The 11,388-nt window shown below is 39.4% G+C and overlaps 1 protein-coding gene across 1 annotated transcript; it reads left to right on the forward strand.

Moving 5' to 3' along the window:
- The first annotated feature begins 353 nt into the window (after window positions 1–353).
- Window positions 354–6,990, forward strand: LOC139177318 (vomeronasal type-1 receptor 4-like). Its single transcript, XM_070772273.1, has one exon. The coding sequence runs from the start codon at window positions 2,634–2,636 to the stop codon at window positions 3,570–3,572; it is 939 nt and encodes a 312-aa protein (XP_070628374.1). The 5' UTR covers window positions 354–2,633; the 3' UTR covers window positions 3,573–6,990.
- Window positions 6,991–11,388: the final 4,398 nt, after the last annotated feature.

Below are 11,388 nucleotides of genomic sequence, written 5' to 3' on the forward strand. Positions count from 1 at the left end.
CAGTTTCTTACATGTCAGTCCTAAGTTCTTCCTGCTCCCTGCATGTGAGCCCTGTGCGCCTCCAGGGACCGTGGAAAGTAGAGGGCATGGCAACCCACTCCAGTATTCTTGCCTGGAGAATTTCATAAACAGAGGATCCTGGGAGGGCTACAGTCCATAGGGTCTCAAAGAGTCAGAGACAACTGAAATGGCTTAGCACGCTCACACGTAAGCATCTGTCACAAACAATCCAAAGTCTCTTAACACATATTAGCTACAAACTTATAATTGTCATTGGTAATTAGTGACTGGAAAAATATTTTCAAAAATAATCGCAGTTCCCAAGCCTGTTCCTCCTGCCAGCGCTGCTACAGGTGACATGATAATTGCAGTTCTGAGGGGAGGTGAAGTCACAGGGTGACAAACTCATATCTCAGGGTCCAGCTAGGCCTCCTGCAGAGATACTGATTGACTTTCATGCTGAGCCCACCAACCAGGAAGAAGGAAAAAGTCAATGAGTTTTTTTCTGTATTTTTCAGGGAGATAGAATCTGTAAAGGAGGATCTATATCAGGAATCATGTAAGTGAACATATTGGGCAAAGGGATTCTCCCTTTTGTGAGCGTGATCCAGCACCAAAGCCCTGCAGGAAGGTGGGATAAATCCTGAGTCTGAACTGAGTTGGAAAGGAGTGATTGGGTGCTAGGTCGTTCACCGATTCCTAATGGCTCCTAACGTGATGCATATATGGCTCACTGACAGAGATTGTTCTGGTTTAATACTAGTGTGTTATTTTATAAAACTAAGGACTGTATTTCCCCAGTTAATATGATGTTCAGTCTACTTTCCAGGAAGCCTGTGCCTACATTTCAGGTTTCATAGGTGAGCACATACATAGTTCATCCTTGTAATGAAGAGTATGATGAGTCTGTAGGAATTATCTGACCTTGTGCAGTAACAGTGTGTCTGGCAGCCACTGCTGGAGTAGAAATGTCTCCTCTAACTCTGGATGTTGTATGAATTACTGAGAAGATTAAGTTATTGTGTCTCTGTTGATTGTGGAGAGACTCTTTTCACTTAAATTAAGGAATCAGCATGTAAGAAAAATAGAACTTTATGCAATTCAGATACCATATTTCTGCTTCTTTTCAAAATTATGATACCTATTCAAAAAATGTATGTTCTTTATACCATACACAGGTTGCCTACCTTAACGTTGATTTTGCATGTATTTTGTATTTTCATATCTTTCACAAATCTTGCCTTATTGGTAATACTTATATTTGTTGTCATTTCATCGTGAAGTCATGTCCAACTCTTCTGCGACCCTGTCCAGTGTAGCCCGCCAGGTTCCTTTTTTCTGTGGGATTTCCCAAGCAAGAATATTGGAGTGACTTGGCATTTCCTTTTCCAGGGGATCTTTCCCATTCAGGGACCAAAACCATGTCTCCTGTGTTGGGAGGCATGTTCTTTAGCAGCTGATAATGCAGCTGGTAAAGAATTTCGCCTGCAATGCAGGAGACCCCGGATTTATTCCTGGGTCAGGAAGATCTCCTGGAGAAGGGATAGGCTACCCACTCCAGTATTCTTGCACTTTCCTGGTGGCTCAGATGAATCTGAAGTGGCTATTCTTTACCTGGGGGCTCAGGTAAAGAATCTGCCTGCAATGTAGGATACCTGGATAGGACGATCTCCTGGAGGTAACACTGCAGGTATTACTAAATAAATATATATATCACATGAAATTAATATTAATACTACTTTTGTTTCTTCAGTGAACTATTAATGAGGTATCATTGTTTGCTGTTCCATGGAACTATGACTTGTGCTGTTGTGCTTTTTCCTGGATTGAGAGTAAATGAGTCTTTTTTTGCTGCTCTAATATTGAGTCATTCTTGTATTCATTAAATCCAACTTGAACACAGGCCAGTTGCCAGCAGTATTATATTCCTTATGAGTATCTATAAAGCTTTATTCAAAATTTATACTTGACCCTAGAATGTCTTTTTGGGGGGGCTTTGCCATGAGGCATGCAGGATCCTGTTCCCTGACCAGGTATCTAAACAGCACATGCTGCTTGAAAGTGTGAAATCTTAACCACTGAACCAGCAGGGAAGTCCCAGTACCTAAATTTTCAAATATAATACTACCAAACTAATCTGAAACAACAAGTTGTAAAACTAAACTAAGATCTGGTTTAGTTGAGGAACACAGGTCACTAGTATTTGCATGTATTCTGGTGCAAATGCACTTTCCTTGTTACCGGGGCAGCCAGATTCAAATCCTCACTAGCCATCTGCCCACAGCCAGTGAGTGAATATAGATTAAGCATTTAACCTCTCTGGGTGATGTTTCCCTCATCTTTGTAAGGGAGATAATACTGCCTGCCTCATGAATGTGAGAGGAATAAAGATGTTTTCATTTGTGTGGCTTTGTTCACAGTGATTCATTCAATCAAGTGTTTTTTAATGGTTCTTCATTCAACTCTTGGAAGCACTGATATGACAGGAAAACATTAACTCTTTTAAAGTAGGAATTATTGATAAGTGGAGAATATTGGATTTTTGTTGACCTGCTACTTGTGTTCCATGCCTCGTCTTCCCATTCAGGACCTTCAGCTCAGAAGACAGCCATCAGTCACTGAGACCTGAGAGCATGGCTACTGGTGATTTGGCAGCAGGATCCATCTTATTATTACAGACAGTATTTGGAATGCTGGGGAATTTCTCTCTTCTTTACTGTTATCTCTTCCTGTGGTGTACTGGGGATAGGTTGAGAACCGTAGATTTGATTGTGACAAACCTTATTGTAGCCAACATCTTCATTCTGTTTTCTGCTGGATTCTGCAGTCCAATGACAACTTTTGGGTGGAATTGTCTCAAAAGTGGATCTGCATGCAGAGTTTTTGCTTATCTTCGTGGAGTGGGCAGGGGAGCATCCATTGGCATCACATGCATCTTGAGTGTCTTCCAGGCCATCACGATCAGTCCCAGGAACTCCAGGTGGGCAGAGCTTAAAGTGAAAGCTCTCAAGTGTGTTGTTCCTTCAATTATCCTGTGCTGGGTCGTGAACATGATGTTAAATATCATTTATCCTATTTTTGTGACTGGAATATTGAGTAACAAAAGCATCACAAATAGAAAAAGTTTCAAACATTGTTCTGCTGTTCCCAATGATCGTTATGGAGAAACATATGCAGCAATGATGTCCATGCCTGTTGTCTTTTCTTTTGTGGTCATGCTCTTGGCCAGTGGCTCCACGGTTTTCACCCTGTACAGGCACAAGCAGAGAGTCCAAAACGTTCATAGAATCAATGGCTCCTCCATATCCTCTGCTGAGTCCAGAGCCACTAAAACCATCCTTCTCCTGGTGAGCATCTTTATTAATTTTAACACACTTTCCTCCATCTCTTATATTATTTTGGGCATTTCCAACAATTCTAGTTTGTTCATTTCAACCATGTCTGCAGTAGTCATTTCATGTTTCCCAGCTATCAGCCCCTTTCTGCTTATGAGTCGTGACTCCAGAGTATCCAGGCTCTGTTTTGCTGGGAAAAGGAATGCAAACTCCCCCACTCTTAAGAGAAAGGTGTGAATGGTATGTATTTGCACTGTATTCATTGGCTTATTCACTCAATCCCTCAGAGTCCTAGGTAAAATGTGAGTGGTTTACCAGAGGATGGTAAACAGGATGTGGTGAGCATCTTCCTCAAAGTAAACACTGTTGTGATAGTAATTGCAAAGAAGTATGATACAGTTATCATGTATGGTCTTCTGTAATGGACGTTCTACTAGTGCTTGAAGTCGAAGAGTTCAGAATGTATGTAATAATAAACACCAGGTCCTCAAACAGTCTGCTCTTATAGACACATGTAGAAGGGTGTAACTTAAAAGTATCAATGCAAGTTTGCTAGAAATGGAGTAGGCATGGAATATTAGGAAAAGGTGGGTGGAAATGGAAGAGCATGTGGCAGGTTGTTACTGAATCTGAAGGCAATGGGGAAGGGAATTTCAGTCCTTGAGTAAAGATTTGTGAAGGTAGGCATGAGTTTTGTCAATTTTATCCTTAGAATGGCAACAGTTGTTTAGGTGAAATACAGTCTTTTGTGGGGAGATGAGTGTGTTTAAGGATTTTCAGGTAGAAATGGCCAGATTGAAGTGAAGTGGTGTACAGGAGAGCATAAAATTACATTTTACCATATTTTAAAAAATCATCATGTGATTGTGATAATTGAAAAAGTTGAGAATTGCATGGAACTTGGATTGTAGAAGGCAGAGTTTTCTTTCTTTTGTGAAGATGACCATATTGGTAAGTAGAGGTTTTCGGGTGCATGCTCACATATCCAAAGCTATGAAATTACTTTGTAGTGGAGACTTCCATTAAATTCAGAGCACTGGAGGAAGAACCATTTGAAAGGGCAAGGGATCCATGCTGTGCATATGGAGTTTGTGGCTCCTCAGTTTTCAAGGTGCACAGTGAGTATTGGCTTAGTGTTGTTGTTCAGTCACTCTGTCAAGTCTGAATGCCAGCTCATGGACGGCAACACTGCAGGCTTCCCTGTCCTTCACCACCTCTAGGCATTGCTCAAATTCATGTCCATTGAGTCAGTGATGTCATCCAACCATATTATCATCTATCGTCCCCTTCTTCTGTCATCAATCTTTCCCTGTATCAGGGTCTTGTCTAATGAGTCGGGTTTTCACATCACGTGGTGAAAGTATTGAAGCTTCAGTTTCAGTATAAGCCTTGCTAATGAATATTCACGTGGTCCCATCACTTCATGGCAAATAGATGGGGAAACAATGGAAACAGTGGCTGACTATTTTTTTGGGCTCCAAAATCACTGCAGATGTTGATTGAGCCATGAAATTAAAAGACGCTCACTCCTTGGAAGGAAAGTTATGACCAACCTAGATAGCATATTAAAAAGCAGAGACATTACTTTGTCAATAAAGGTCCGTCTAGTCAAGGCTGTGGTTTTTCCAGTAGTAATGTATGGATGTGAGAGTTGGACTATAAAGAAAGCTCAGCGCCGAAGAATTGATGCTTTTGAACTGTGGTGTTGGAGAAGACTCTTGAGAGTCCCTTGGACTGCAAGAAGATCCAATCAGTCCATCCTAAAGGAGATCAGTCCTGGGTGTTAATAGGAAGGACTGATGTTGAAGCTGAAACTCCAATACTTGGGCCACCTGATGGAGAGCTGACTCATTTGAAAAGACCCTGGTGCTGGGAAAGATTGAGGGCAGGAGAAGGGGATGACAGAGGATGAGATGGTTGGATGGCATCAGGACTCAATGGACATGAGTTTGAGTAAACTCCAGGAGTTAGTGATGGACAGGGAGGCCTGGTGTGCTGCGGTTCATGGGGTCTCAAAGAGTCAGAAATGCCTGAGCGACTGAATGAATATTGAGGATTTATTTCCTTTAGAATTGACTGGTTTGATCTCCTTGCAGTCCAAGGGATTCTTAAGAGTCTTCTTCAACACCACAGCTCAAAAACATCAATTCTTCAGCGTTCAGCCTTCGTGATGGTTCAACTCTTGCATCTATAAATGACTACTGGAAAAACCATAGCTTGGTCTTTACAGACCTTTGTTGGGAAAGTAATGTGTCTGCTTTTTAATATGCTTTCTAGGTTGGTCATAGTATTCTTGCAAGGAGCAAGTGTCTTTTAATTCTATGGCTGTAGTCACCATCTTCAGTGATTTTGGAGCCCAAGAAAATAAAGTCTGTCACAGTTCCCATTGTTTCCCCATCTATTTGCCATGAAATGATGGAACTGGATGCCATGATCTTCGTTTTTTGAATGTTGAGTTTTAATCCAGATTTTTCACTCTCCTCTTTCACCTCATCAAGAGGCTCTTTGACTCTTCTTTGGTTTCAGCCATAAGGATGGTGTCATCTGCATATCTGAGTTTATCGCTATTTCTCCCAGCAATCTTGATTCCAGCTTTTGCTTCATCCAGCCCAGCATTTTGCATGATGTACTCTGCATATAAGTAAATAAGCAGACTGACAATACACAGCCTTGACATACTTCTTTTCCAACTTTGGACCAGTCCATTTTTCCATGTCCAGTTCTAGCTGTTGCTTCTTGATCTCCATACAGGTTTCTCAGGAGGCAGGTGAAGTCATCTAGTAGTCCTGTCTCCTTAAGAATTTGAGTTTGTTGTGAATTTACCACACTGTCAAAGGCTTTAGTGTAGTCATGAAGCAGAGGGAGATGTTTTTCTGGGATTCTCTTGCTTTTTCTTTGACCCAGAGAATGTTGGCAATTTCATCTCTGGTTCCTCTGCCTTTTCTAAATCCAGCTTGAACATCTGGAAGTTCTTGGTTCACTTACAGTTGAAGCATGTCTTGGAGAATTTTGAGCATTACTTTGCTAGCATGTGAAATGAGTACAATTGTGTAGTAGTTTGAAGATTCTTTGGCATTGCCCTTCTTTGAGATTGGAATGAAAACTGACCTTTTCCAGTCCTGTGGCCACTGCTGAGTTTCCCATATTTGTCGGCATATTGAGTGCAGCACTTTAACAGCCTCATCTTCTAGGATTTGGAATAGCTCAACTGGAGTTCCATCACCTCCACTAGCTTTATTTGTAGCAAAACATAAAAGATCTTAATGACCTAGATAACCATGATGGTGTTATTGCTCATCTAGAGCCAGACATCTTGGAGTGTGAAGTTAAGTGGGCCTTAGGAAATATCACTTCAATCAAAGCTAATGGAGGTGATAGAGGTTTTCTTTGTATTGACATTCTGAAGCCAGTAAAAGTATTGAGAATTCAACAACTTAAAAATAAAATAACTGTTTTGACCTAATGGATCTATATAGATTGAACCTTGTACCCCAAAGAGAAACCACCATTTTTAACTCACATGAGACACTTAAACATTTTCCATAAACTAGATCACAAAGCAGCAAGAAGAAAATACAGCCACGCACATACCTACAAATATGTGTATATATCTGCTTGAATTCCTTATAGTGTATTTTTGATTTTCCTACTTTAATCCTATTATTTGTCCATATCACCTAAAAAAAATTAGATGAATACAATAACAAAATTTCAATTAATAAATTAGTCTACTTGTTTAATGTAATAATTTATGCATTTTTGTATCAATAGTTTGTTTTTTATTTTACCTATGTCAATTTCATTTCATTAATTTTCAAATATAATTTGACCTTACAATTTTTTTCTTTGAAATCTGTGTACTTATTATGTGTTGGCTTCCATTTAGAAATTTATATACATTTAAAAGCTAAGATATATGTATATATATAGCTAATTCACTTTGCTATAATGTGAAACTAACACAACATTGTAAATCAACTATACTCCGGTAAAAATTATAAAAATGAAATAAAAGAGTAAAAAGTCAAAGTTAATCACAATGTCATTTTATCTGATACTATCAGGACACTGAGATAATAATCTATTCACTCTTTCTCATATCTTTTCCAGAAGGCTTCGAAGAGGATTTTATTTACTTTTTTCTTAATTTTTAATTTACCTTTATTTGAACTTAAAAAATTTTTCATGTTAATTAAGATTGAAATATAGTTGATTTACAGTATTATATGTTTGATGAATACAGAATAATCATTCACAGTTTTTAAAGGTTCTACTTCATGTATTGTTGTTATAACGTATTGGCCATGTTTCCTGTATTATGCCATATGTCCTTATATCTAATTTATTTGATGCATAGTAGTTTGCATCTCTTAATCCCCTACCTTTTCTTGCCCTTACCCCCTTCCCCTTCTCCACTGTAACCACTAGATGTTTTTCTATATTTACCAATCTATTTCTTCTTTGTTACACTCTTTAGTTTATTCTATATTTAGATTTCTCAGAGAAGCAAATATCATATAGTATTTATTTTTCTGTTTGATTTATCTCTTTAAGCGTTATATTCTCTAGGCCTATCCATGTGGTTTCAATGGCCAAATTCCATTGTCTTTAATAGCTGAACAGTATTCCATTGTGTATATACCACCTCTTCTTTACCCATTCGTCTGTTGGTAACTCAGTTTGTGTCCGTATCTTGGTTATTGATTTTAAAAATGCCACTTTCAACATTGAGGTGCATGGTGCCTTTTTTTTTTCCTGCACCACACCGCACATGGAACTTCCCTGACCAAGAATCAAACTCATGCCCATTCTGCAGTGGCAGCACCAAGACTTAACCACTAGACCACCTATAGAGTCCTACAGATTACTTTTTGAAGTAGTTTCTTAATGTAGAGTCAGGTGTGGAATTGCTGGATCATATGGTAATTCTATTTAGAGTGTTTTTGAGGAGCTTCCATACTGTTTTCCATAGCGGCTACACCAATTTGCATTTCCCATCATGATGCACAAGGGTTTTCTTTTCTTGTAAAAACTGGCCAACATTTCTGTTGATAGCCATTCAGACAGCTATGAGGTGATATCTCACTTTTGTTTGACTTGCATTTTTGATGACTAGCTGTGTTGAGTATCTTTTTATGTGCTTGCTATCCATTTGTATGTCTTCCTTGGAAAGATATCTATTTAGGCCTTTCACTTGTTTTTTCAGAGGGGTTGTTTGTTTTTTGATATTGAATTATATGAGCTGTTCATGTCTTTTGGATATCGTATCGTTTGCAGGTATTTATTCCCATTCCATTGGTTGTCTTCTCATTTTTTAGTGGTTTCCTTTGCTGTGAAATGGCCTTTAAGTTTAATTGTTGTTATTGTTCAGTCACTACATCTTGTCCAACTCTTTAGTGGCCCCATGGACTGTACTCTTCTGGCTCCTCTGTCCATTGGATTTCCCAGGCAGCAGGAATACTGGAATGGAGTACTATTTCCTTCTCCAGGGGATCTTCCAGACCCAGGGATTGAACTTACTCCTCCTGCATGGAAGGCAGACTTTTTATTTTTTTTGCCAGGTGGATTCTTTACCACTGAGCTACCAGGAAAGCCCCTTAAAATTAAATAGGTGTCTAATTTGTTTATCATTGCTTTTGTTTCTTTTCCCTTAGGTGACAGATCCAAAAAAAATACTACTGTAACTAATATCAGAGAAGTTCTTCCTATCTTGTCTTCTAGATGGTTATTTTCCATTACTATACATTCTCTTTGCCCACAAAATATAAACTACACAAGGGTTGTGTGCCTTGTTCATGGGGTTCTGTCCACTGCCAGTAGATCAAGTGCTTGACGCAGCATGTAAAGTATATTCAGTGTATTTTATGGGAGGAATGGAATAATTCCTCCAATGCTTGTTGAGGTGTTACTTACCTTTTTTGTGTCACTCTAATGTACTTTCCATCTTTTTCACCTTCTATCTCCATTTTGCAAGTCATCTTTATAACTATCACAGTCTGTTTTGTTGTGTTCCTTTCCTATCACTGTTTTAGGGTTTATTCCCAACAATTGTGACACCAGATAAGAGTGGGTTTTCTCCACTCTGCAAAGAGATTGTTCAACTGTCTGGAAACCAGCTGGGTGTCCTATAACTCACTTCAACTGTGACACTAACTAACTGGTTCAGACTCCACAAGACTGTCCTCAGTTCACATGCAAGTCCCAATATTGGGGGCCCAAGGTACCTACATTTCTGTCTGCCTTGCGTATAATATCAGATATTCCCATACTCAGCCCTCCCCCAATTCAAGTTGAAGAATTTCAAATTAGACACAGTTATGACAGTAATTGTAATGAAGTATTATGTAATTATCATGCAAATACTTATTTAATGGATAAACACTGGGTCCTCAAACAATCTGGATGTTATGAAGAAGTGTGCAGCTGTGTTACTTAAATATATCACTGTAAAATTTCCTAGAAATGAGGTAGGCACGGAATATCAAGACAAGGTATGTGAGAATTGAATACTGTCTGAAAGAAAGGTCATTACTGATACTGAAAACAATAATGCTGAAGGGGAAACTCAGTCCTTGTATAAAATTTTTGGCAGCCGGTCTTGTGTTTTGTCCATTATACCCTTAGAAAACATTTATTTCAAATATGATGTTTTGTGAGGAGGTAAACATGTTTGACTATTTTAGGCAGAAATGGCCAGATTGAACTGAAGTGGTGCAAATTAGAGCATAAAATTACTTTTTACCACGTTTTTAAACAACATCAAGTGGTAGTGACAGTTGAAAAAGATGTGAATTGAGTGGGACTTGAATGTGTAGAACTTCCAGATGTTCAAGCTGGTTTTAGAAAAGGCAGAAGAACCAGTGATCAAATTGCCAACATCTGCTGGATCATTGAAAAAGCAAGGGAGTTCCAGAAAAGCATCTATTTCTGCTTTATTGACTATGCCAAAGCCTTTGACTGTGTGGATCACAGTAAACTGTGGACAATTCTGAAAGAGATGGGAATACCAGACCACCTGACCTGCCTCTTGAGAAACCTATATGCAGGTCAGGAAGCAACAGTTAGAACTGGACATGGAACAACAGACTGGTTCCAAATAGGAAAAGGAGTACGTCAAGGCTGTATATTGTCACCCTGCTTATTTAACTTCTATGCAGAGTACATCATGAGACATGCTGGGCTGGAAGAAGCACAAGCCGGAATCAAGATTGCTGGGAGAAATATCAGTAACCTCAGATATGCAGATGACACCACCCTTATGGCAGAAAGTGAAGAGGAACTAAAGAGCCTCTTGATGAAAGTGAAAGTGGAGAGTGAAAAAATTGGCTTACAGCTCAACGTTCAGAAAACGAAGATCATGGCATATGGTTCCATCACTTCATGGGAAATAGATGGGGAAACAGTGGAAACAGTGTCAGACTTTATTTTTGGAGGCTCCAAAATCACTGCAGATGGTGACTGCAGCCATGAAATTAAAAGATGCTTACTCCTTGGAAGAAAAGTTATGCCAACCTAGATAGCATATTGAAAAGCGGAGACATTATTTTGCCAACAAAGGTCCGTCTAGTCAAGGCTATTGTTTTTCCAGTGGTCATGTATGGATGTGAGAGTTGGACTATAAAGAAAGCTGAGCGCCAAAGAATTGATGCTTTTGAACTGTGGTGTTGGAGAAGACTCTTGAGAGTCCTTTGGACTGCAAGGAGATCCAACCAGTTCATTCTAAAGATCAGTCCTGGGTGTTCATTGGAAGGACTGATGCTAAAGCTGAAACTCCAGTACTTTGGCCACCTCATGCAAAGAGTTGACTCACTAGAAAAGACCCTGATGCTGGGAGGGATTGGGGGCAAGAGGAGAAGGATATGTCAGAGGATGAGATGGCTGGATGGCATCACTGACTTGATGGACGTGAGTCTGAGTGAACTCCGGGAGTTGGTGATGGACAGGGAGGCCTGGCGTGCTGTGATTCATGGGGTCGCAAAGAGTCGGACACGACTGAGCGACTGATCTGATCTGATCTGATCTGTGTAAAACATTGTGGTTCACAATTTTTAAA

This window comes from Bos indicus, chromosome 18 (genome assembly GCF_029378745.1).
Source record: "Bos indicus isolate NIAB-ARS_2022 breed Sahiwal x Tharparkar chromosome 18, NIAB-ARS_B.indTharparkar_mat_pri_1.0, whole genome shotgun sequence".
NCBI classification, from domain to species: Eukaryota; Metazoa; Chordata; class Mammalia; order Artiodactyla; family Bovidae; genus Bos; species Bos indicus.

Bases quoted from the DNA above. Each gene is read 5' to 3' on its own strand.
- LOC139177318 (XM_070772273.1), top strand. From the start codon at position 2,634: ATGGCTACTGGTGATTTGGCAGCAGGATCCATCTTATTATTACAGACA.